Below are 27,633 nucleotides of genomic sequence, written 5' to 3' on the forward strand. Positions count from 1 at the left end.
AGGGGTGCAAAGACCCAGGAGAGGATGCACCGACTGGGCTTCTTTCTTCCTTTGGAGTTGCCTGCAGGGATCACGGTTACGTCACAGCAGTGGAAAATGATTCAGATGTGCAGTGAAACGACATACTACGTTACTTAACAGCCCGGCAGGGAGAAGGGATAAAAAAAAAAACCCTGAATGACCTTCTCTCCTTTAACACTGACATAACCAGAGCAGGAACACACTCGTCTCATGTTCGAGTGAGAGTAGAGGCTGACAGAACAAATGAAGCAAAGTTACAGAGTACGTGTTCAACACCCACATGATCCAACTGTTACATGCATGTCTATGAATAACTTCACACGCAGACGAGGAACATGATCCAAACCTGGAGTAACCATCCAGATCCTCAGTGATGATGTGAAAGACTGTAAATGAATTCGACATGTTTTTAACTGTTTTCGCTTGACTTTTCCGGTGGAAAAAATGTTTCATTTCGCTGAAATTTGAAGGAAAACTGTACAATTTCATATGGACAACATGCCCGAGGCGAAAATGAACCTTTCATTCCACTACATGTAGGAGACAGATATGAAATGACTCCAGTGTTCTGAGGAGCTGCAATACCTGCATCCAAACTGAAGTTGATAACTGGACGTGATTGTTGAGAGAAGTCTTCATGTTTCTGTTTTAGCGGTTCGTAATCTCCACTGAGACACAACTCAGGAGCTGCGTTTACGTTTTCTTCACTAAATGAATGAATGTTTAGTGCGTGAGACTTAATTCTCGTAAAATCCCGTTCTCTGGATGAGATTTTAGGAGAATTACGGCTCATGCCAGGAAGCCACATTCTGTTATTTCAGGGTTTTCCACTTGCTGTGGAGGATTTTCCACAGCTTTTTGGAGCACTTCTCCCAACATTTCTCCTTCCAACTCCAAGTTAAAATCTACATTTTCATGTTGTTTGCAATCAAGGATGGAAGTTCTATCTTTCTCTTTATTTGTTGAACCATTTCCTTGAAATGAACTGGTCACATGACCCATCCAGTGATGTGTAAAAAAGTGTTTCATTACAATTTCATGATTTACTTCTATATTGAAGTTCACTCATGAGATTGTAAAACTTTTTAGCAAGAGGTTTGAGGGTTTGGGGTTTTTATTTTCTTGCTTCCATTACCACATTTCTTTTGTTTGCTTTATGTATATTGAACTGTTGCAGGTTTTTTTGGGGGGTTAATCGAAGCACAACTTGTGTTTGGTCTGAACGATGTAGGGGAAAAAAATGGAATTGTAATTATTCTGACCAATGTTGCGATTTTATCTTTTAAACTTTAGCTTCTGTATATAAAATATATTTCTGTTCAGACAGAAATATATGTTATATATGAAATAGCGGATTATCACATGTCAGCAGTATATGAACTGCTTCATATTCTAATTATAAACTGACTGATCTAAATATTGAATAATCATATCATGCAATACCAGCATGATGAGATCCGTATTTTTCTTTCAGAGAACTTTGCAGGCAAAAAGCCAAAGGATGTGAATGATAGTCGAACAGCAGCAGGTTTTGCTTTAGTTTAGCTCATTTGTACAGTTGACTTTATTTTTCTCAAAAAAATTGTGTTTGATAAAAAGCTAACATGTTTTTGTTTTTTTTATTTTGTTACATTGTCGGTGTTATTTTATGTGTTTCCAAGTTAAAAAACTTAAAATTTCTTAGTTCATTCAGATTGTTAGTGAAAAGATGTTGTATTAGAAAAAAAACTTAGTACTGTTTTATTATTGTCAAAATCCTGCTGAATATAACGAATATTGGCTGATATATTGGATATTGGCTTTTAAAAGTCCCAAATATGAGTATCGGCCCCAAAAATTCCAAATCAATCAGGCTCAGGTCTACAAACATTTAGAGAAACTCTGTGATCTCCTCAAAGTGCTTTTTCGGCTGTCAGGGAAAACTACATTTGTTCACATTTCCGAATGAAACAACGACTAAACAGCGATGGATGGAGTTTGTTTTTGGGAGCAGCCACAGCGTTGCACCAAAGTTTTTATTTGTAGCCGGCACTTCACTGAACACTGCTGGATAAACAAGAACCAGGATGACTGGGGATTTGCTAGCAGGCTGTTGCTGAGTGGACGCTCTGTTCCTACAATCCCGGACTGAGTGACACAAGCTGTAAGTAAACCCAAAAAATGTCCGTGGTTTTGTTTTGATCAGGCTAAAAACATCTCAGTGAGAAGCTACCATAGATGTAGATGGAGGTGTGCTACAAAGTAACTACAAAGTAGCGTTAATTTCAGAGTACTACTTTGGTTTGTGCATGCCAACAAATCCTCCTTGCAGCCTCAGAGCTTTGCATTTGTGCTTGTTTCTGGCAGAGGCAGATCTGAGAAGATCAATATAACATAAATATAGGGGTTTCAGAAAAATGCTTGATTATTTCTTGCCCTTCTGGACTTGTATATTAGGCTAATAAATTGGAAATATGCATGATAGAGTCACTTTCCAGCTGAGTCATGATCTCATATGATGTTTAATTTAAACATGTAGCTCTGTCTTCGCCTGCTCTAATGAAAGTGTTGAACCCTCTCACTGCGCTTCACATCCACCACAGTGTGAAGTCTCTCCCAGACTATTAGAAGGGAGAGAAGGTCAGACTTTCTCCACGTCGCATTAACATCCAGTGTCCTCTCCATTGTGGCTGCCTCCTCTTCCTCCCCATTACCGGCTGTGAGTGGGAGGACAACACACAACGAGTGTGGGGAATGTCTGAGGTGAGGCTGAGCTGCAGGAAAATCGAGAATATTTTGAAATCCTGGATGAAGCATTAAAGGAGAATATGTCTCCAGTGTATGGAGTAAAAGAGGTCTGGTACTCCTAGGCTGAATGACTGGGACAACTGGGATACGGCTGAAGCTATGGGATTTGTAAAACAGGTTTGAAACCTGGATTAGGCTCCTTGTAACATGAAAATGAATCACAATCCTTATTACAACACTTTAAATTGCTGTTTTGATTTAAAACCGATTTATCATTCAGACCCTCAGTGGTTCATTTCTCCATGCAGTCAGTATTAAGCTACACCTGCCGGTCAGTTCATTAGGAACATTTTATTCCTTCCTCTGTTCTGGAACAGTAGATTAAATTATAACTCAAGCATACATACAAACAACAAAGCAAACAAAATTAATTCAAATTGACTTTATTTATCTGTTAGGAACTTTGTTTGCAGAGGAGACGGTGCAACAGACCCAATAAAAACATTAAAACATGTGAACATTACACGTCCATTTATACTGTTCATCACGCTAAAAACAATAAATAAATTAAATAAAATTAAAAGTACTTAAATTAAAAGAGTCCCTGTTACCAAATCAGCTGTTTGACAAGCGAATAGAAGTTTGGACGTAACTAGAGGATGCTCTCTGTCCTCAGTGGAAGTGACCTGTACCTGCACCCTGATGTAATAAGAGTTCAGTGGGTGTAGGGAGTCTGTAGAGATCTCTGCACCTTTTCTCAGAACTCTGCTGTCGTAAAGGTTGTTGCTGGCCGATAATTTTACTGCTCAGTTTGATTATTTTATTTAGAGTATTTCTACGGGTCAGAGTAAGTGATCTGAACCAAACAGTGCAGTAAAATGTGAGAATGGAGTCAATGAAACATTCGTAATTAAAAGGTCACACAAAGTGAGGTGGGAAAAATAAAAAGAAAACAATAACATGTTTGAAAAAGAAAGAAGTGGAAAACTTCCAATTCTACATTTAATATAACTCACACAACTACGTAAACTGGACCCATCAATAGAGATGTCCCTACTATGCATGGTAACTTCAGCCTCTTCCATCCTCCACGAGAGGCCAGAACTTTTTTCTTATTCTCGAGGCTCTGAGAAGAAAATGACGTCATTTTGTTCTCGCGGACGTGTTTGAAGACAGTTCTCGACACACCGGGCTGCAGAACTTTTTTCTTGCGGGGCTGCGAGAAGTATCATGTGATTGGTCGGACATGTGAGGTGGGCGTGGTTAACACGGAGAAAGCATGAAGCGGAGTTGCTGCTTCCGTGTTTTTACTGCTGCAGGTGAGAAAGTACCAACATTTTAACATGTAGCATTAAAACACTCGGACCCAGCTGCGTGCACGCCCCGCCCTGCCACGTGCACGACCCACCCTTCTGCCGATGAAGCTGCTCGTTAAATATGAAACCAGAAAAGCACTCGGAGAGCGGAAACCTCCGCCAAGCACAATGTTAAAGAATCCTTTTAAAACATTCCTGGATCCTAACGGTGATCCGGATCACCACCAGAATTTAATCAGTTCCTTATTTTTTTACATTTCCAACAACTCTGGAAATTTTTATAAAAATCCGTCCGTAACCTTTTGAGTTATCTTGAGCAGAAAGACGGCGGGAAAAACACAACCTGGTGGAGGTAACAACCGGGTTCATGGCACATAAAGCAGACATCGCCCCCCCGCAGTGACCCCTCCCCGCTGCAGACCTGCTTCTCCTGGAGGATGGATGGACCTGATGAACAAGACGTTTTTTCTTGTTCTTGCAGCATCAAGAGACAGAACTCAGTTCTTGCTTCTCGTGGAGGATGGAAGAAGCTTTAGTATCACATACAGAGCACACAAGACATGAATACATAAGCAACCCACACATATTCACTCTAGACTATTCATCATCACATCATCTGAAACATATCAAAGAAATACCAATATTCTTATATATTTGCCACATTTGTTCAATTGTTTAATGTAAATATGCAATCAGCCAATCACACGGCAGCAACTCAACACATCTAGTCACTGGACATGGTGAGGAGGACTTGCTGAAGTTCAGACTGAACATCAGAATCTCCTCCCTCTGGCTGGTGGGTTTTACAGAGAAGCTGAGTGGGTTCAGATGTGCTGGTTTCCCACTGCACTCAAACACAACGCTGACAGCTGCATGTTAAGCTTCTCTCTGAGGCTAAACGTATGCATCTGCAGTTTGGCAGAATAACGTCTGTTCCACAGAAACCTGCTGAGTCTTGAACAATAACACAGTTATCTCCTCCTCTTGGTTTAGTCTCCCAGAAAGACCAGTAAAACCTCTTCCACCAGTCATCACCAGTAGACTGCGTTACTGGAATGGTCTTTTTACAGGACTTCCTGAAAGGAGAATTAAACATCTGCAGATCATCCAGATGCTGCTGGAGCTTTAACCAGGAATAAGAGATCTGAACACATCACACCAGTTTAACATATTTACACTGGTTTCCAGCTTATACTGGTTTCCATTCAGTCACAGGATGAGTTTAAAACCCTTCTGATGGTTTACAGGATCCCAGAATGGTTTAGGACCAGAATGCATCTGTGGTATGTTTAAAGATGATAAACCTGCAGAGCTCTTAGATCCAAAGACTCAGGTCAGCTAGTCCAGACCAGAGTCCAGACCAGAGTCCAGACCAGAATCCAAACCAGAGTCCAGACCAGAATCCAGATCAGAGACCAGACCAGAATCCAAACCAGAATCCAGACCAGAATCCAGATCAGAGACCAGACCAGAATCCAAACCAGAATCCAAACCAGACACCAGACCAGAATCCAGATCAGAGACCAGACCAAAATCCAAACCAGAATCCAGACCAGAATCCAGATCAGAGACCAGACCAGAATCCAAACCAGACACCAGACCAGAATCCAGATCAGAGACCAGACCAGAATCCAAACCAGAGACCAGACCAGAATCCAAACCAGAGACCAGACCAGAATCCAAACCAGAGAACAGACCAGAATCCAGATCAGAGACCAGACCAGAATCCAAACCAGAATCCAGACCAGAATCCAGATCAGAGACCAGACCAGAATCCAAACCAGAGAACAGACCAGAATCCAGATCAGAGACCAGACCAGAATCCAAACCAGAATCCAGACCAGAATCCAAACCAGAATCCAAACCAGAGTCCAGACCAGAATCCAAACCAGAAACCAGACCAGAATCCAGATCAGAGACCAGACCAGAATCCAAACCAGAATCCAAACCAGAGTCCAGACCAGAATCCAAACCAGAGACCAGACCAGAATCCAGATCAGAGACCAGACCAGAATCCAAACCAGAATCCAGACCAGAATCCAGATCAGAGACCAGACCAGAATCCAAACCAGAATCCAGACCAGAATCCAAACCAGAGTCCAAACCAGAGTCCAGACCAGAATCCAAACCAGAAACCAGACCAGAATCCAGATCAGAGACCAGACCAGAATCCAAACCAGAATCCAAACCAGAGTCCAGCCCAGAATCCAAACCAGAATCCTAACCAGAATCCAGACCAGAATCCAAACCAGAGACCAGACCAGAATCCAGATCAGAGACACTAGACCAGAATCCTAACCACAATCCAGACCAGAATCCAAACCAGAATCCAAACCAGAATCCAGATCAGAGACCAGACCAGAATCCAGATCAGAGACCAGACCAGAATCCAGATCAGAGACCAGACCAGAATCCAAACCAGAATCCAGACCAGAATCCAAACCAGAGTCCAGACCAGAATCCAAACCAGAATCCAGACCAGAATCCAAACCAGAATCCAAACCAGAGTCCAGACCAGAATCCAAACCAGAAACCAGACCAGAATCCAGATCAGAGACCAGACCAGAATCCAAACCAGAATCCAAACCAGAGTCCAGACCAGAATCCAAACCAGAGACCAGACCAGAATCCAGATCAGAGACCAGACCAGAATCCAAACCAGAATCCAGACCAGAATCCAGATCAGAGACCAGACCAGAATCCAAACCAGAATCCAGACCAGAATCCAAACCAGAGTCCAAACCAGAGTCCAGACCAGAATCCAAACCAGAAACCAGACCAGAATCCAGATCAGAGACCAGACCAGAATCCAAACCAGAATCCAGACCAGAATCCAAACCAGAGTCCAGACCAGAATCCAAACCAGAATCCAAACCAGAATCCAAACCAGAGTCCAGACCAGAATCCAAACCAGAATCCAAACCAGAATCCAGATCAGAGACCAGACCAGACTCCAGATCAGAGACCAGACCAGAATCCAGATCAGAGACCAGACCAGAATCCAAACCAGAATCCAAACCAGAGTCCAGACCAGAATCCAAACCAGAATCCTAACCAGAATCCAGACCAGAATCCAAACCAGAATCCAAACCAGAGACCAGACCAGAATCCAGATCAGAGACACTAGACCAGAATCCTAACCACAATCCAGACCAGAATCCAAACCAGAATCCAAACCAGAGTCCAGACCAGAATCCAAACCAGAAACCAGACCAGAATCCAAACCAGAATCCAGACCAGAATCCAAACCAGAGACCAGACCAGAATCCAGATCAGAGACCAGACCAGAATCCAAACCAGACACCAGACCAGAATCCAGATCAGAGACCAGACCAGAATCCTAACCAGAATCCAGACCAGAATCCAAACCAGAGACCAGACCAGAATCCAGATCAGAGACCAGACCAGAATCCAAACCAGACACCAGACCAGAATCCAGATCAGAGACCAGACCAGAATCCTAACCAGAATCCAGACCAGAATCCAAACCAGAGACCAGACCAGAATCCAGATCAGAGACCAGACCAGAATCCTAACCACAATCCAGACCAGAATCCAAACCAGAATCCAAACCAGAGTCCAGACCAGAATCCAAACCAGAGACCAGACCAGAATCCAAACCAGAGACCAGACAAGAATCCAGATCCAAGACCAGACCAGAATCCAAACCAGAATCCAGACCAGAATCCAAACCAGAGTCCAGACCAGAATCCAAACCAGAGACCAGACCAGAATCCAGATCGGAGACCAGACCAGAGTCCAAACCAGAATCCTAACCAGAATCCAAACCAGAATCCAAACCAGAGACCAGACCCGAATCCAGATCAGAGACCAGACCAGAGTCCAAACCAGAATCCTAACCAGAATCCAAACCAGAATCCAAACCAGAGACCAGACCAGAATCCAAACCAGAGAACAGACCAGAATCCAGATCAGAGACCAGACCAGAATCCAAACCAGAATCCAGATCAGAGACCAGACCAGAATCCAAACCAGAGAACAGACCAGAATCCAGATCAGAGACCAGACCAGAATCCAAACCAGAATCCAGACCAGAATCCAAACCAGAATCCAAACCAGAGTCCAGACCAGAATCCAAACCAGAAACCAGACCAGAATCCAGATCAGAGACCAGACCAGAATCCAAACCAGAATCCAAACCAGAGTCCAGACCAGAATCCAAACCAGAGACCAGACCAGAATCCAGATCAGAGACCAGACCAGAATCCAAACCAGAATCCAGACCAGAATCCAGATCAGAGACCAGACCAGAATCCAAACCAGAATCCAGACCAGAATCCAAACCAGAGTCCAAACCAGAGTCCAGACCAGAATCCAAACCAGAAACCAGACCAGAATCCAGATCAGAGACCAGACCAGAATCCAAACCAGAATCCAAACCAGAATCCAAACCAGAGTCCAGACCAGAATCCAAACCAGAATCCTAACCAGAATCCAGACCAGAATCCAAACCAGAGACCAGACCAGAATCCAGATCAGAGACACTAGACCAGAATCCTAACCACAATCCAGACCAGAATCCAAACCAGAATCCAAACCAGAATCCAGATCAGAGACCAGACCAGAATCCAGATCAGAGACCAGACCAGAATCCAGATCAGAGACCAGACCAGAATCCAAACCAGAATCCAGACCAGAATCCAAACCAGAGTCCAGACCAGAATCCAAACCAGAATCCAGACCAGAATCCAAACCAGAATCCAAACCAGAGTCCAGACCAGAATCCAAACCAGAAACCAGACCAGAATCCAGATCAGAGACCAGACCAGAATCCAAACCAGAATCCAAACCAGAGTCCAGACCAGAATCCAAACCAGAGACCAGACCAGAATCCAGATCAGAGACCAGACCAGAATCCAAACCAGAATCCAGACCAGAATCCAGATCAGAGACCAGACCAGAATCCAAACCAGAATCCAGACCAGAATCCAAACCAGAGTCCAAACCAGAGTCCAGACCAGAATCCAAACCAGAAACCAGACCAGAATCCAGATCAGAGACCAGACCAGAATCCAAACCAGAATCCAAACCAGAATCCAAACCAGAGTCCAGACCAGAATCCAAACCAGAATCCAAACCAGAATCCAAACCAGAGTCCAGACCAGAATCCAAACCAGAATCCAAACCAGAATCCAGATCAGAGACCAGACCAGAATCCAGATCAGAGACCAGACCAGAATCCAGATCAGAGACCAGACCAGAATCCAAACCAGAATCCAAACCAGAGTCCAGACCAGAATCCAAACCAGAATCCTAACCAGAATCCAGACCAGAATCCAAACCAGAATCCAAACCAGAGACCAGACCAGAATCCAGATCAGAGACACTAGACCAGAATCCTAACCACAATCCAGACCAGAATCCAAACCAGAATCCAAACCAGAATCCAGATCAGAGACCAGACCAGAATCCAGATCAGAGACCAGACCAGAATCCAGATCAGAGACCAGACCAGAATCCAAACCAGAATCCAGACCAGAATCCAGATCAGAGACCAGACCAGAATCCAAACCAGACACCAGACCAGAATCCAGATCAGAGACCAGACCAGAATCCAAACCAGAGACCAGACCAGAATCCAAACCAGAGACCAGACCAGAATCCAAACCAGAGAACAGACCAGAATCCAGATCAGAGACCAGACCAGAATCCTAACCAGAATCCAGACCAGAATCCAGATCAGAGACCAGACCAGAATCCAAACCAGAATCCAGATCAGAGACCAGACCAGAATCCAAACCAGAATCCAAACCAGAATCCAAACCAGAGTCCAGACCAGAATCCAAACCAGAGACCAGACCAGAATCCAGATCAGAGACCAGACCAGAATCCAAACCAGAATCCAGACCAGAATCCAGATCAGAGACCAGACCAGAATCCAAACCAGAATCCAGACCAGAATCCAAACCAGAGTCCAGACCAGAATCCAAACCAGAGTCCAGACCAGAATCCAGATCAGAGACCAGACCAGAATCCAAACCAGACACCAGACCAGAATCCAGATCAGAGACCAGACCAGAATCCAGATCAGAGACCAGACCAGAATCCAAACCAGAGTCCAGACCAGAATCCAAACCAGAGACCAGACCAGAATCCAGATCAGAGACCAGACCAGAGTCCAAACCAGAATCCTAACCAGAATCCAAACCAGAATCCAAACCAGAGACCAGACCCGAATCCAGATCAGAGACCAGACCAGAGTCCAAACCAGAATCCTAACCAGAATCCAAACCAGAATCCAAACCAGAGACCAGACCAGAATCCAGACTAAACATGGAGAAGCAGCATTTAGCATTTAGCAGTTACAAAGTGGAACAAGCTGCATGTGAAACTTTTAAATCAGTTAAAACCATTTCTTCTCTCATGCACACATGCATAAAATCTGCACCAAAACTTTTCCATTTTATTTTCATTTCTGATTTTATTATGATTTTTTATTTGTGGCTGCCTTTAGTACATGTTAATGTTTCTCTGCACCATCTGTAGTGCTTTTAAAGTTTCATGTGAAGCACTTCGAATAATCTTATACATGAAATGTGCGGTACAACTAAAACTGCCCTTCTTTGTTATCTGCTATAGCATAGTTGCAAGCTGCCCACCAAGGCACTGAATCACCAGTCACAGCAGCTTAGTGCACAGTATACTGAGATGCAGCTACAGCGTAACGCACCGCTGTCGGTCTGAGAGTAATGACAAGAGCAGATATCCTGTCAGCAGTTAATTTCCCTCTGCTATATGAAGCCATTCTCATTAGCCATACTTACTGATTAAATGAGCTAAGTTAAATGCAAAATTTCCTTCTTTTAATTATGTAACTGTCAAGACTTCACTCGTACTTTCTAAGACTCGTTCCATCATGTGATGGTGAAATCACAAAATTAATTACTTATTGGAGAATTTCCACAAACCAACATTAACTGTAGGGTTAAAATCCCAGTTATTCCTCTTTCTCCTGCTTTAGAAGTACCAGTTCAAGGGGTTCTAGTTCTTCAAACAGATTAAAAATATAAGGATAACGGCTGCTTCGTTTGCTAGCATGATTCATGCAATATTCCTTTTCAAATCTGATCAAAAGATTTCAAATGAATGGGTCGCATCATGTCATGTGTCAGGCCCGGCGTTTTCAAAAGACTATGAGGCAGTGGAAACTTTGATTTAAATGTTTCTGATGGGTCTGGAACCATGGGTGATGATGCACACTGAAACTTTCTTCTTTTTGTTTGTCTGCTTATTCAGGCAACAAGATGTTAAAGGCATTCATCATTTTTAAAGGGAACTGGGATGCATCCATTTTTATTTTGCAGTCAGTCGCCTAGCAACAACGATCATAATAACTTGAGTCCCTTCAAAGCAAAACATACATAGTACTTGATTTTCTACGTTGAAAATATGGCCTTGTGACATGAATTTGAGTGAAGGATTAAGTGAAGAATACTAATAATTTCCATAATCTGCTGCGTTGGTGTATGTCTATGTGAGCGATGTATAGTAAAGGATCAGTAGGGAACAATTCATCAGCACACAAGATTGTTTACAACACACACTGACAAGCCACGTCAACCTCTTTAACTGCTTGTTAACACTAATATCTAATCAGCCAGTCACATGGCAGCAACTCGATGCATTTTGTCATGTAGACATGCTTCTGACGTGAGCTTCAGAATAAGGAAGCAGATTTAGGAATCCATTCCAGCAACACTTTGTGTAAAAATCTTAGTTTGTTGACTTGGAAGTCTGAAAGGGTTTGAGGAGGTGTGACATCTTCTTATGGAAACTTCAAGCAGGATGATGCACCATGTCACAAAGCTCAAATCGTCTCCACCATGACGATGAATTCACTGTCTTCCAACGGCCTCCACAGTCACCAGATCTACATCCAACAGAGCAGCTTTGGGATGAGGTGGAATGGGAGATTCTCATCATGATGTGGTGGAACGGGAGATTCTCATGGTGATGAGGTGGAACGGGAGATTCTCATCATGATGTGGTGGAACGGGAGATTCTCATCATGATGAGGTGGAACGGGAGATTCTCATGGTGATGTGGTGGAACGGGAGATTCTCATGGTGATGAGGTGGAACGGGAGATTCTCAACATGATGAGATGGAACGGGAGATTCTCATGGTGATGTGGTGGAACGGGAGATTCTCATGGTGATGTGGTGGAACGGCAGATTCTCATGGTGATGAGGTGGAACGGCAGATTCTCATCATGATGAGGTGGAACGGGAGATTCTCATGGTGATGAGGTGGAACGGGAGATTCTCATGGTGATGAGGTGGAACGGGAGATTCTCATCATGATGTGGTGGAACGGGAGATTCTCATGGTGATGAGGTGGAACGGGAGATTCTCATGGTGATGTGGTGGAACGGGAGATTCTCATGGTGATGAGGTGGAACGGGAGATTCTCATCATGATGTGGTGGAACGGGAGATTCTCATGGTGATGAGGTGGAACGGGAGATTCTCATGGTGATGAGGTGGAACGGAAGATTCTCATCATGATGAGGTGGAACGGGAGATTCTCATGGTGATGAGGTGGAACGGGAGATTCTCATCATGATGAGGTGGAACGGGAGATTCTCATGGTGATGAGGTGGAATGGGAGATTCTCATCGTGATGTGGTGGAACGGGAGATTCTCATGGTGATGAGGTGGAACGGGAGATTCTCATGGTGATGAGGTGGAACGGGAGATTCTCATGGTGATGAGGTGGAACGGGAGATTCTCATCATGATGAGGTGGAACGGGAGATTCTCATGGTGATGAGGTGGAACGGGAGATTCTCATGGTGATGAGGTGGAACGGGAGATTCTCATCATGATGAGGTGGAACGGGAGATTCTCATGGTGATGAGGTGGAACGGGAGATTCTCATGGTGATGAGGTGGAACGGGAGATTCTCATCATGATGAGGTGGAACGGGAGATTCTCATGTCTATGTGCAGTAATTCTGTGATACTTCATGTCAAATGGAACAAAACCTTTGAGGAATGTTTCCAACACCTTGTTAAATCATTGATACTAAGAATTAAGGCAGTTCTGATGAAAAAAGGGGTCCAATCCGGTACTAGTACGGTGGACCTGAGAAATTGTCTGTTAAGTGTATTTTGTTGTAACAACTAAGCAAGTATCAGAGTGATCTAAACAACATATATGCTATAAAACAATTGAGACTGATGTCCATACAGAGCCATAATCTTGAAACGCTTTTCTCTCGGCTCTTCTAACATCAGACTGTGACTAAAAAAGGTCATCCTCATCATTTGCTGATTAGAGAGAAGGCATGGAGCTGAAAAACACCACAGTGACATGTAATGAAGGCTTTGCCGCTTGACGAGCCCTCGCAGCATTATTGTAGAGATATGTTGCCGCTGGGCAGCGCTCCAGATTTCTGCTATAATTACTCAATTTAGAGCAGAGAGCTGATCTTGGTGTAATCCATTTGCAGAGCCTAGAAGTGTCTTTTTCACAGAAGTACCATGATGGAAACAAACACATCCACATTAGAGTCTGAGTTCATTAAACCAAGATGAAAGTTTGAGATTCCTGTTTAATCTGACTTCTGATTATTGATTGAAATGTTTGTTTTTCACCTCAGAGGAGGCCTAAAGGAGCTCTCACCTCTATTTCCTGAAAGATGCTCCCTGGATGTCATGCAGGGCACAATAAATTGTCCTGCCAAAGCGCCTTGCCACCTCCTCCACCACTTTGACCTGACTGTCCTTGATGACACAGCCACGCTGCTAAAACCAACTACAGAAAATGAAATTATCACATTGTGAATCAGTAAAATGGGCCACAAGGGTTTTACCAACTAAGCCTCATCCTCAGGCCAAGAGAATTAGGTAATTTGCCCTTGTGCAGCTATCTCTTCATAGCACTACAAATACATCTCTCCTGGAGGGCTAATGACTCCTGCAGGAGCCTGCAGTGACACACAGACAGAAAACATCTCACTCTTATTGCCCTCTCCATCCCCAGTAATGACCAGGCAGCCCCTCCATACCATTTACCCTGAGAACCTTTATTTCTGCATTAACACAAGTGGGCTGAAATAGCTACAATTGACGTGCGCTTGTCAGCACCTTTCTAATCCCTTAAATCACCAGGATGACATAAAACATGTGATAGGAGTACTGTGTAACTTGGAATCGTCCAACTGGTCATGATCTCGTGGTCAGGAAAAGGTGTGGGCCTGCAAAAGGCTGCACTTACTCCCTTCTCTAAAATATGAAAGCAAAAAAAAACAGTTAGGTCCAAAGGGACTTTAGCAATACTTTAAGAAGAAAACTAAATCAATTTCCTCAAGAAACACAACTCCTCTTTTCTCATGTTGAAGATCTGACGCATTCATGCCATTCCCCAAGCAACATCAGCGCTTTCACCACTTCTACCTTTATAGCCAACAGCAACAAATCCACAGCTACATTCTGGGGTTTATGGGGATTATTCCAGTTTTACACAGTTTGGAAGTCTTAATATATCTGCAAATACATTACACTCTTTATCCTGTTAATAATTTGCTCTATAGGAAGATCCTTTAGGTTGGAATGCTGAAAGGTCACCAACACATACAACCTCACAGATCATTTGTTCATATCGATAAATACAACCCATTGATCTCCAAATTAGCAGCAGAGCATGAGGAAGTCCATCACCTACTCCTCATCTAAGAGGCGACATACAGCGAAGTCATCCACCAGCACCGTGATATTGTCCTTTTAATTATGCATACCTCACTCACACACAGAGATGTCAGAAGGGTTTATTTGAACGTGGATTTTTTTGGTCCTGCCCAACAAGTCTCTAAATCATCTTTAATCACAATTCTGTCAGCTAAACCAGCTCACTTTACCTTCCAGGCTGCGGATGGAGCTGCCAGCAGGCCTCAGTGGGGATGCCACAGACCTACCGCTCTGCATAAGTAGCCTTGGCTTTTTCTGATACAAACAGACTAAAAATCTGTTTCTACTCCTTTGATGTCAACTGAGGAAAATACTTTTTTTTTGTGATCCATTCATGGAACGTCTGGGACAAAAAGGCAGAAGGCGAACTGTACAGAAAGCAAAATTATCCTATTTAACCCCAGACACAGGGACAAACTGGACATCTGGCTTACCGGCCATTTTCCTGGTGGCCTGACCAAGCAGCAACCTGCAGCAGTTAAAAGGGAAGCCTGTGCAGAAGTGCCAAAAACTGCAGCCAAAACTCCATCCAATAGGGACTTCAAAACAGGTTTTTAGCAGAACTTAGCTTTAGCCTGCCTACATATATTAAGCGGTTAGCTTACATTAGCTCTGGTTTAGCTCGGTTAGCTCTTAGCTATTGGCAGGTCGGAGATCGACAGATGTCAAACATCCACCTCCACGTTCACACCCCCTTTAAACTCTACCTCTTTACCCATTTTTGTATTTACTGGCAGAGACGGTACACATGACGCTGCCAAGACAGAGACGATGGGAATCATCCAATGAGCTTCAATTCAGCTCTTCAGAAATGTCACGAAGACTTCGTCCATCATTTCTCTACAGTCTGAGGGCCTGACGTGTTTCTGGGGCCAACTGTCAGATCAGCAGCCTAAATAACACTCGGCTGCCTGCTTTATTTCTAAACTTATTCCCTGTTTACATTACTTTTCTCCTCTTCGACTGGAACAGTCAAACATGCAACAACTCTCTGGAATCTGAACATTTCTGGTAAAGAAAACTCTCTGTAGAGATTTCAGTCGACATCTGAGCTTTCCCAACTTGTACAGATGACGTATGAAAACGTTAGGAGAGTTGTTTATTGGATGCCGACATTAAAATGAGAGATGTCATCATGAAGTGGTTACTTAGAGCTGCTTCAAACTCCTGTCACATTGGATGGAGGCAAGATGGAGGCAGTCCCATCACCTTTTTCAGCAGGTACTGGTTCTGGCTTGGTGCTCGTCCCAGTTCAGAGCTGGCTCGAGACAACCTGTGAAGCCCTGACCATATGTTCTGTCAAAATGCATTATAAAAGAGACTAACGTAAATGGAAGACTTGTTCCACAAAGAACAATTTGTTCATATTCATGTTCTGGGTTTCCAGGACATGTAGTGACCTCAGAGAAAACAATCCCAGTCTCACAACTGTTGTCTGCTGATATTCCTTCAATAAAACAGAAGGGAAATGTGCTTTTCCGATCCTCACCTGCTTCTCCCTCCAACCTGACAGAGGATAGCACCATGCTAACACTGATTCTGAGTCATTCCTCCCCTTTGAAGAACAAAATCATTCTTAAACATGAATGTTTGCAATGAAAAACACTGTCAGTCTTGTTTAATGAACATTAGGGTCCACATTTTGAGAAGCAGCTAAAAACTAAACACCTGTTTAGTTTTTCATCCCAGTTTTCTTCCCTCTTCTGAATGTTTGCAGAGCAAAGCAGTGCAGCAACACAGTTGATCCCATTTTCCCTGCAAACATGTCATAAAATCACAAGTCTGCTTCACAAAAGCTTTGTGTGATTGCTTTTTGCAATGCCAGCTCGTACCCAAGGCTGACTGGTGTCCATGAGCACAACTGTTAATGGGATTTAGACACCATCTCTACTGGGATCTCTACAAGCCAGAGGAGGCAATGATTAAAAGCAAAACTGAAAAAGATCAGAAATTTTGTTCAAAACTGAAATTGTGAGCAAAACATTCACACAAACCAGCAGGCAACATTAAAACAAACAAATAAACAAACAAGATAAAACAAACAGTTTCTTTGACCTTTTCTTGACGGGAGACCCCTGGACAGGCCTCGGGGGGGGCTACAGTACAGGAGATGTTTGTAGACATGAGAGAAGCGCTATCTGAAGCAGCGCAGCAGCATGAAAGTCAGCTGGAAGACTTGACCAGGCGTCGGCATCCAAACCAAACAGCTCAGAATCAGACGGACTTCACCAAACCCAGGATGGAAGTTTCTCTTGCTGAGGTGAAGGAGTAAAACGACTGAAGAGTTTTAGACAAACACAAAAATCTTCAGAGCTGGAATGTTTGGTGGGAGCTGTGGTAAACACACAAGACACACACACACACACACACACACCAGGAACCAGTAACTAGAAACATTTAAAGTGTATAAAATGTAAATAAAAAGTCTGTGCCGGGAATGTAAGATAATAATAACATAGTGAAGTATTTCCTCTTCCTATCATAAACCATGTTGGTCTTCACGTCTTTCTGGACCTCATGGTGTTTCCGAGGTGGATGTGGCGTCTAAACATGGATTCTCCTGACTCTGACCACTGATAAAGGTGTCCTTCATTATCATCATCATCATCACCATCATGGTCAGCTGATGGCTTCCTCAGAGTTTAACGTGGTAACACCTTTACTGAACACCTGGAAAACTGCTGATGTTAAAGTTTCTACATAATTTATCTCTTTTTATCTAAATATTTTTTAATAAATATAATATCTATAACGATATCATCAGGAAATAGTTTTGTTTGCCAAGCCAGATGTTTCTTCTTTTTTTTTTAGTTAAAGATACAGAAGATGGTTTTTGAGTTTTCCATGCAACATGAGATTGGTGTGTGTGTGTGTGTGTGTGTGTGTGTGTGTGTGTGTGTGTGTGTGTGTGTGTGTGTGTGTGTGTGTGTGTGTGTGTGTGAATGATTATGTGTCTTCCTGTTTTCCTTGTTGTTTTATGTAAAGCACTTTGTGCTGCTTCATGTATGAAAGGTGCTATACAAATAAATTTTGATCTGATAAATATTTAAAATATATTTGAAATTTTCAAACATTTACTCTATACCATATTTTTATTTTAACTTATTTTTTAATTATTTATTAAAATTCAAAAATATATTTAATGTTTTTTTTTTATTTATTTATGTATCGATTTTAATCTAGTTAAATTTTTAATGAATCATTAAAAGTATATTTGTAAGATTTTTCATGTTTATTTAATTTAATATTGATTTTTTTTTATTATTTCTTTTCATTAATATATTCATAATTTTTCGAAAATATATTTAGGATTTTTTCTACTTCTAGATGGAAGTCACATGCATTTCTTCACAAGAGGTTTCATATGCATTATAAGTTATAAAGTGCATAAAACTGCTTGACATGAACGTGTCACGATGCTTCCTCATGTTAGCTGGATGCTACAAGCAGCGATCACTTTTATTACAGAATCAAATAAAACAGCAGAAGAGCTGATATCCTGCCATGAAACTGCATAAACACAGCAGAAAGCCGAAGCATGAAACCTCCTGATGTCAGCAAATGGACTGTGTTTAGATAGCACTCCACTTATCTTGTTCACCACCGAAGTGCTTCACATTAAAGCCATCACACTGAGCGCACCGCTCTCACACATCACACACTGAAGAACACTGAGGACATTGGTGGGGTAGCTTCCTCGCCCGAAGACAAAGCAACATGCCGCCCATTACCAAATCAACCGTTTGGACACACGAGGGACCAGTTGTAGGAAGAAATAAGGAAATATGACATTTCTGGTAGTTTGATCCAGATATTTATAAATGGGAAACTAACACAAATAACAAGGTTTAAGCAAGTTAGTGGTATTTTTAACAGGGTTAAAACCCCAGGAGTGTTGGTTTGTGTACTGTAACCATGCGTTAGCCTTTTTACTAAGAATCTGTCCTGCGTGGTTTTAATGCAGACTCATGCTGTAGTTGCCTCATTTACAGTTCATTTCATTCCTTTGTACAGAAAGGTTCCACACAACTCCTTTTCTCCTTCCCCCCCAGGGCAGGTCCATTCACAGCTGAATGCCACCTCTACAGAGAATGTCAGACTTCTCCAATGCATACAGAGCGGTATTGTTTTCCATGCTTATCACAGTCATTTCCTGCAACAGTAACAGGAAAACCAAGATGTTTTCACATCTGTGACCCAGCAAGCCAAGAGGGAGCGCTGAAGATGGAAATCCTTCCTGCTTGGGTGTGTCAAACCCAAACCAACACAAGAGTGTCTTTTTATTAACAATTAGAAGTGTCATAAAAAAAAAAAAAAAAAAGAAAGCCTGTGATCTATCCTCCTTCTCACGATGCTAAACCGTCCCTTCTGCCATCGGAGGGCTGCAGCTCTGCGAATGTGGATCAGCCCCTCCTCCTGCTGAGGTCAAAAGTGAATCACTGCCCTGCAAATGACGAAGATCCGACTGGCGACCTTGGAAGCTGGAAGACTTTGCTTCAGTCTCCAGCTGAGTGGAAGTGGAAGGAATGTGTGGTAGGTGGGAGAAGCTCAGCTCCTGTTTGCCTGCTGCAATCTTTGGCTAATTTCATTAACTCTGCATGCAGTTCTGCTCATTTCTGCACCCGGCAGATTGCACATCAGTAAAGCCTGACTGCTCACGAGCCATGAAGTCAACTGGAGAGCAAAGTACCGTTCAGCATATGGACAATGGTTTAGTAGGCTATGGCTTATTCTGTGAGTCACCAACAACATCTGTTTCTGCACGATGTGGACTCCCAGGAGAAAAGAGGCGTTCTTAGTCCCAACTCGTAGCATTAGATCAGGATCGGATGCTCAGGCTTTACTTGGAACACAGGTATCAGCTGAGGTGTCCCGGTGTTTAGCTTCCTGTGCAAAGCCTGAGCAGTGGGTGTCACCAGTGGGTCTGCATTTCATCTGACTGGGAATTACGTTGTAGTGAGCTGTGCTTAAAGCGTTTTATCTCTGAATTTCAACTAAAACTGTGAATGGATGTGTCAGAACCAAGAGACAATGACCCCTGCAGCTCTTCAGTAAAAACCAGACATGCATTGGAAGCAGCCTTCCGGCAGACATCATTAGCCCTTGGTTACAGTTTGCTTGCAGAACCTAAGCCATGCTTCCAACAAGTACGGTCATGTTGTCAGTGGGGGGGGGGGGGGGGGGGGGCTGTCTTGCACCTGCCCAGCAGCTCCAACACAAAGTTGCCTCCCGTCTTCCAAAGTGGAGGTTCGGCTTGTTCAGCAGCTCAGATCTGTTTGCAGATGGAGACCAGGACTACACAGGTTACATAACCCAGATGAGCAGCACGCGCCAGGAGCGGCGGGTTGCTCCATGTCTGCGCCCCCAGAGACGGGAGGAGGGACGGGGAGACGCGCTCCATCCCGAGACCCACACAGGCGACGGCTCCACGTCACAGCGCGAGCTCTTTTCCCTTTAAACAGCGACCTGCATGTCAGACAGCCCGAGGCAGACGCAAACACGTCGATCCAAACCAGCTTCCTGACATTTCATCTGAAGTTTTCAGCAGAAGGGAGGAAACATGTTCATGCAGAAGCAGGAGAAAGCTGGGAGCGCCTTACCTCGATCCAGCGTGAGCGGTTGGACCACTGTCGCCATGGCTGCTGTTTACTGGAGACTGGAGAGGCTACTGGAGCTGCAGCATCACTGGGAGCGCGAGGGAGAGGACGAGGGAGGCGCGCGCGCGCGAGAGAGAGGGGGGAGGAGTTACAGGAGCGTTATTCTACCTCCATCCTCATCACCTGCTGTCTGAGCCGAGCAATGCAAGAGAACTGAAGTGTCTTTACTTAAAAATGACATGAAATGCATCTGTTGTGAAAAAACATGTAAATTAATCACTCTGTTTGTCTCGATTTGATTCCATTCCGATTTTTAGGTTGTTGGTTCGATTTAAATTGTGATTCTTACAAATCTTCGATATTGCTGATTTATGTAGATTAAAAAACAAAAAATAATGTATAAAAGGTTTTCTATACTTGTCATTTCTCCTGATTTTAATGAAGAAAAAACAAGTAGCCAGACCATTGTTCTGCTGCTATAATGTCCAATAAGACAAGCAAAAAGATCAATAAAAACAATAAAAATGAAAGAAAATTTTAATGATTCTTTTTATCTATTTTTAACATTAAAAAAAAAAAAATTTTAAATTGAGAAGCACAGAATCCTGATATTGGACTTTTTGATTTCCCGCCCCTATAAATGAATCTAAAACATCCTAAAAGTGTGAGCAGAAGTGAGCAAATCTATGTCCATCTTAACTGTTAAAATGGTGACTTTATGATAATTAGCATTAGATTTCAAAACAAAGACACAAGATCTGCAGCACAAACACAAACAGGGGTCTTATTTCCTCTAAGTCTGGGTGTCCAAATCAGTTTAGTTCACATGAAGCACTTTGACCTTTACTGGACCGGACCTGTAATGGCATGAATGAGACTGAATCTGTGCCTTTATGTGAGACATGCAGACGCTGTTGTGTCTTGGAGATGATTGTACACGTGATGATGCAAAGCTGCAAAGGTCCAACAAGCACAATGCCGTACAACAGCATGTAGTAAATAAGCAAACCAAGAGGGTCAGTTGCATTGAGAACATGCAGAATTGTGCTCCAGACCTCAGGAACCTGCATGTTGCTCATAATCAACCTTTAATTACAAGCTGCACCTTTTAAAGATACAGAAAAGTACGTTTGTCAACTTATGTCCTGGTATTGAATTATGCAGGAAACGCAGCAGGAACGCAGCATTTGACAGATCATTCCTTCTGTGTGATTTTCTTTGTCTTTGTTGGAGATCAAAGCAGCAAAAATCAGTTTCTCCTATTAATATGATGCACATGGTTCATGAGGTTTATTTTTTATGACTGAAACCATCGCGCTGGTAGAGGAAAACGCCAGTGTTGTGCATGGTTCTGCTGTTTTAGCTTCTGTTCTGTCGTTACAGAGCCTCTGCAGACTGGAAGGGATCACAGCAGGACATGTTTTCTGGTAAAGGTGTTCTGATATGTTCTTATTTATGGGCGGGGAAATGACAGTCATCATCAGTCACGCTTAACTCTCATATTTCAATCAGCTAGCACGGCTACGTTTGCATCCAAATCTCATGTGAAGACGTTTGGCTTCTTTTGGCTTGCATGTGGGAGCTCTTATAGGCATACATAATCCAGTCAGCCATTGCACTTCAGAGATCAGCTGATTGTAGCCACGCTGGCCATTAGGGTACATTGTGAACTGCTGAGCCATGCGGCCTCTTATCTCCTCTCTTGGCTACATGCAGCATGTGCAGCCTGATAAGGACTGAATGATGGCAGTGAACCGAAGTTGAAGGGCTTAAGGATTAATCTTTGTGTTTATGTACCACCACAGAATGGAGCCAAACCTCTAACTCTGCTCGGTTTCTGTAGATCTGCTGCCTAATGGTGCCTGTTGCTGCAGTATCTCTCTTCATCGCTTGTCATTACAGCTGACAGAATTCATGCTAAAACAGACAAATCAAAAGAAAACAAGCAGGAAATCCACGTTCAGTGGGACGCGAAGGCAGCTTGATGTGTCGCAGGTCATGAACTGGGACTAAATCAAGCTTTGCACATGAACACACACCTGTGGCAAGAAGCAACATGAGAACAAATGTTCAGCAAAATCCAGAAACTACTGAAACATAAAAGCATCTGAATTTAATTTAACTTGTGACAAAATAATCGTCGGTTCAGCTTGCACTGGCTTGGGAGGCGGTTATCTTTCCTCTGGCTTTTCTTTACCAAGGAGTGAGAACAGAAATGTAAAGATAATGATTTAGAGCCGTTTGGTTTTTTTTCTGGATTTACTCTGATCAGATTCTGTCCAGTTTTTCATGGAAACTTTCACTAAAACAGCCGTTTTGGAACCACACAGCCCTTGTACTGCTGAACTCCTGCCACCCTGCTGTTTGCAGATGTAAGGGTGGGCTGCAGCGATGGAGAGGGCTTAGAGAGCATGCAGAAAGAGGGCACAGAGAGATTACAGGCTCCCATCCATGTGCTTTATAATACTGTGTTTTTCTCTTTTTCAGAGGCAGGATTATACGGCGGCACTTTAAACCCTCAAACTGCAGCTGAATTGATTCGGGAAAGGTCCAGCGTTACAGAACAAGATGCAAGAGAAGCATGGAAAATACAACAGATTCATTACTAAATGAGTGTTTCTGAGCGACAGGACAGACTAGTTACTGGTATAGCCAAACAAACAGATGAACGAATGATGAGAAAAATAGACCACAACTGGCTACACAGTAATCTGGCGCCGTGCAGAAGGAAGCCCAGTCCTACTGGAGCAGATCCTGGTCATCAGATAATAAAGGCTGCGGTGGTTCTGCCTCCTCATGACCAAACGATCCAGTTCTTCTCAGTCATGTTGTCCTGTTGACCAACCGGTTGATGCAGCAAACCAGGCATCTGAGTAGCATCAGCTGCGGTGCAGAAGCTCCAACAGGCTTGGCAGAGAAGATGCGGCAGGTTTTTTATGGACACAGCCCACATCCTCAACTCTAGCCCCTTTCGGATCCTGATCAGGTTTAAATGGGTTGAAATTTAACCAATAAAATCCCCCAAAGTGTCGCCATTGGATGTTCAGGGTTCCCCAAGAAGGCAGCATAAGAACTATAGGCCGTGTTACCATGGCAACATAGAAAATAAATGCAAGACATTGAGGTTTTTCTCACCTTCACCCTCTGTCCTCCTGACCACAGACTCACCTGTTTCTGTTCTAACTGGTCTGTCACCAGTAAGGCAACATGCTAACTGGTATGAAAGGCTATGTTCTAGCTGGTCTGTCACCAGTAAGGCAACATGCTAACTGGTATGAAAGGCTATGTTCTAGCTGGTCTGTCACCAGTAAGGCAATATGCTAGCTGGTTTGAAAGGGGTTCTAGCTGGTCTGTCACCCATAAGGCAACATGCTAACTGGTATGAAAAGCTATGTTTTAACTGGTCTGTCACCAGTAAAGCAACATGCTAACTGGTGTGAAAGGCTATGTTCTAGCTGGTCTGTCACCAGTAAGGCAACATGCAAACTGGTATGAAAGGCTATGTTTTAACTGGTCTGTCACCAGTAAGGCAACATGCTAACTGGTATTAAAGGTGTTCTAGCTGGTCTGTCACCAGTAAGGCAACATGCTAACTGGTATTAAAGGTGTTCTAGGTGGTCTGTCACCAGTAAGGCAACATGCTAACTGGTATGAAAGGCTATGTTCTAACTGGTCTGGCACCAGTAAGGCAACATGCTAACTGGTATTAAAGGTGTTCTAGCTGGTCTGTCACCAGTAAGTCAACATGCTAACTGGTATGAAAGGCTATGTTCTAGCTGGTCTGTCACCAGTAAGGCAACATGCAAACTGGTATGAAAGGTGTTCTAGGTGGTCTGTCACCAGTAAGGCAACATGCTAACTGGTATGAAAGGCTATGTTCTAACTGGTCTGTCACCAGTAAGGCAACATGAAAACTGGTATGAAGGGCTATGTTCTAACTGATCTGTCACCAGTAAGGCAACATGCTAACTGGTATGAAAGGTGTTCTAGCTGGTCTGTCAGCCGTAAGGCAACATGCTAACTGGTATGAAAGGCTATGTTTTAACTGGTCTGTTACCAGTAAGGCAACATGCTAACTGGTTTGAAAGGCCATGTTCTAGCTGGTCTGTCACCAGTAAGGCAACATGCTAACTGGTATGAAAGGCTATGTTCTAGCTGGTCTGTCACCAGTAAGGCAACATGCTAACTGGTATGAAAGGCTATGTTCTAGCTGGTCTGTCACCAGTAAGGCAACATGCTAACTGGTATGAAAGGTGTTCTAACTGGTCTGTCACCAGAAAGGCAACATGCTAACTGGTATGAAAGGCTATGTTTTAACTGGTCTGCCACCAGTATGGCAACATGCTAACTGGTATGAAAAGCTATGTTTTAACTGGTCTGTCACCAGTGAAGCAACATGCTAACTGGTGTGAAAGGCTATGTTCTAACTGGTCTGTCACCAGTAAGCCAACATGCTAACTGGTATGAAAGGTTATGTTTTAACTGGTCTGTCACCAGTAAGGCAACATGCTAACTGGTATGAAAGGCTATGTTCTAACTGGTCTGCCACCAGTAAGGCAACATGCAAACTGGTTTGAAAGGCTATGTTCTAACTGGTCTGTCACCAGTAAGTCAACATGCAAACTGGTATGAAAGGCTATGTTCTAGCTGATCTGTCACCCGTAAGGCAACATGCTAACTGGTATGAAAGGCTATGTTCTAGCTGGTCTGTCACCAGTAAGGCAACATGCTAACTGGTATGAAAGGTGTTCTAGCTGGTCTGTCACCCGTAAGGCAACATGCTAACTGGTATGAAAAGCTATGTTCTAACTGGTCTGGCACCAGTAAGGCAACATGCTAACTGGTATGAAAGGCTATGTTCTAACTGGTCTGGCACCAGTAAGGAAACATGTTAACTGGTATTAAAGGTGTTCTAGCTGGTCTGTCACCAGTAAGGCAACATGTTAACTGGTATTAAAGGTGTTCTAGCTGGTCTGTCACCAGTACGTCAACATGCTAACTGGTATGAAAGGCTATGTTCTAGCTGGTCTGTCACCAGTAAGGTAACATTCAAACTGGTATGAAAGGTGTTCTAGCTGGTCTGTCACCAGTAAGGCAACATGCTAACTGGTATGAAAGGCTATGTTCTAACTGGTCTGTCACCAGAAAGGCAACATGCCAACTGGTATGAAAGGCTATGTTCTAGCTGGTCTGTCACCAGTAAGGTAACATTCAAACTGGTATGAAAGGTGTTCTAGCTGGTCTGTCACCAGTAAGGCAACATGCTAACTGGTATGAAAGGCTATGTTCTAGCTGGTCTGTCACCAGTAAGGCAACATGCTAACTGGTATGAAAGGTGTTCTAGCTGGTCTGTCACCAGAAAGGCAACATGCTACCTGGCATGAAAGGCCATGTTTTAACTGGTCTGCCACCAGTATGGCAACATGCTAACTGGTATGAAAGGCTATGTTTTAACTGGTCTGTTACCAGTAAGGCAACATGCTAACTGGTATGAAAGGCTATGTTCTAACTGGTCTTTCACCAGTAAGGCAACATGTTAACTGGTATGAAAGGCTATGTTCTAACTGGTCTGTCACCAGTAAGGCAACATGCTAACTGGTATGAAAGGCTATGTTCTAACTGGTCTGTCACCAGTAAGGCAACATGCAAACTGGTATGAAAGGCTATGTTTTAACCGGTCTGTCACCAGTAAGGCAACATGCTAACTGGTATGAAAGGCTATGTTTTAACTGGTCTGCCACCAGTAAGGCAACATGTTAACTGGTATGAAAGGCTATGTTTTAACTGGTCTGTCACCAGTAAGGCAACATGGTAACTGGTATGAAAGGCTATGTTCTAACTGGTCTGTCACCAGTAAGTCAACATGCTAACTGGTATGAAAGGCTATGTTCTAGCTGGTCTTTCACCAGTAAGGCAACATGCAAACTGGTATGAAAGGTGTTCTAGCTGGTCTGTTACCAGTAAGGCAACATGCTAACTGGTATGAAAGGCTATGTTTTAACTGGTCTGTCACCAGTAAGGCAACATGCTAACTGGTATGAAAGGCTATGTTCTAACTGGTCTGTCACCAGTAAGGCAACATGCAAACTGGTATGAAAGGCTATGTTCTAACTGGTCTGGCACCAGTAAGGCAACATGCTAACTGGTTTGAAAGGCTATGTTCTAACTGGTCTGTCACCAGTATGGCAACATGCAAACTGGTATGAAAGGCTATGTTTTAACTGGTCTGGCACCAGTAAGGCAACATGCTAACTGGTATGAAAGGCTATGTTGTAACTGGTCTGTCACCAGTAAGGCAACATGCTAACTGGTATGAAAGGCTATGTTCTAACTGGTCTGGCACCAGTAAGGCAACATGTTAACTGGTATTAAAGGTGTTCTAGCTGATCTGTCACCAGTACGTCAACATGCTAACTGGTATGAAAGGCTATGTTCTAGCTGGCCTGTCACCAGTAAGGCAACATGCAAACTGGTATGAAAGGTGTTCTAGCTGGTCTGTCACCCGTAAGGCAACATGCTAACTGGTTTGAAAGGCTATGTTCTAACAGGTCTGTCACCAGAAAGGCAACATGCTAACTGGTATGAAAGGCTATGTTTTAGCTGGTCTGCCACCAGTATGGCAACATGCTAACTGGTATGAAAGGCTATGTTTTAACTGGTCTGCCACCAGTAAGGCAACATGCTAACTGGTATGAAAGGCTATGTTCTAACTGGTCTGTCACCAGTGGTTTTCAAGCTGGTCTGTTACCAGTAACGCAACATGCTAACTGGTATGAAAGGCTATGTTCTAACTGGTCTGTCACCAGTAAGGCAACATGCTAACTGGTATGAAAGGCTATGTTCTAACTGGTCTGCCACCAGTAAGGCAACTTGCTAACTGGTTTGAAAGGCTATGTTCTAACTGGTCTGTCACCAGTAAGTCAACATGAAAACTGGTATGAAAGGCTATGTTCTAGCTGATCTGTCACCCGTAAGGCAACATGCTAACTGGTATGAAAGGCTATGTTCTAGCTGATCTGTCACCCGTAAGGCAACATGCTAACTGGTATGAAAGGCTATGTTCTAGCTGGTCTGTCACCAGTAAGGCAACATGCTAACTGGTATGAAAGGTGTTCTAGCTGGTCTGTCAGCCATAAGGCAACATGCTAACTGGTATGAAAGGCTATGTTTTAACTGGTCTGCCACCAGTATGGCAACATGCTAACTGGTATGAAAAGCTATGTTTTAACTGGTCTGTCACCAGTGAAGCAACATGCTAACTGGT

General features: G+C 43.4%; 1 protein-coding gene across 2 annotated transcripts in view; it reads right to left on the bottom strand.

The window, feature by feature from the left end:
* Positions 1-20,568, bottom strand: part of lin7a (lin-7 homolog A (C. elegans)) — a 70,880-nt gene extending 50,312 nt beyond the window's left edge. For both annotated transcript variants that reach the window (XM_079263311.1, XM_079263312.1), the window contains exon 1: positions 20,373-20,568. In XM_079263311.1, coding sequence (XP_079119437.1) covers positions 20,373-20,409 — 37 coding nt within the window. In that variant the 5' untranslated portion in view covers positions 20,410-20,568. The remainder of the gene's footprint in view (positions 1-20,372) is intronic.
* Positions 20,569-27,633: the final 7,065 nt, after the last annotated feature.

This window comes from Telmatherina bonti (genome assembly GCF_933228915.1).
Source record: "Telmatherina bonti genome assembly, chromosome: 23".
Taxonomy (NCBI): domain Eukaryota; kingdom Metazoa; phylum Chordata; class Actinopteri; order Atheriniformes; family Telmatherinidae; genus Telmatherina; species Telmatherina bonti.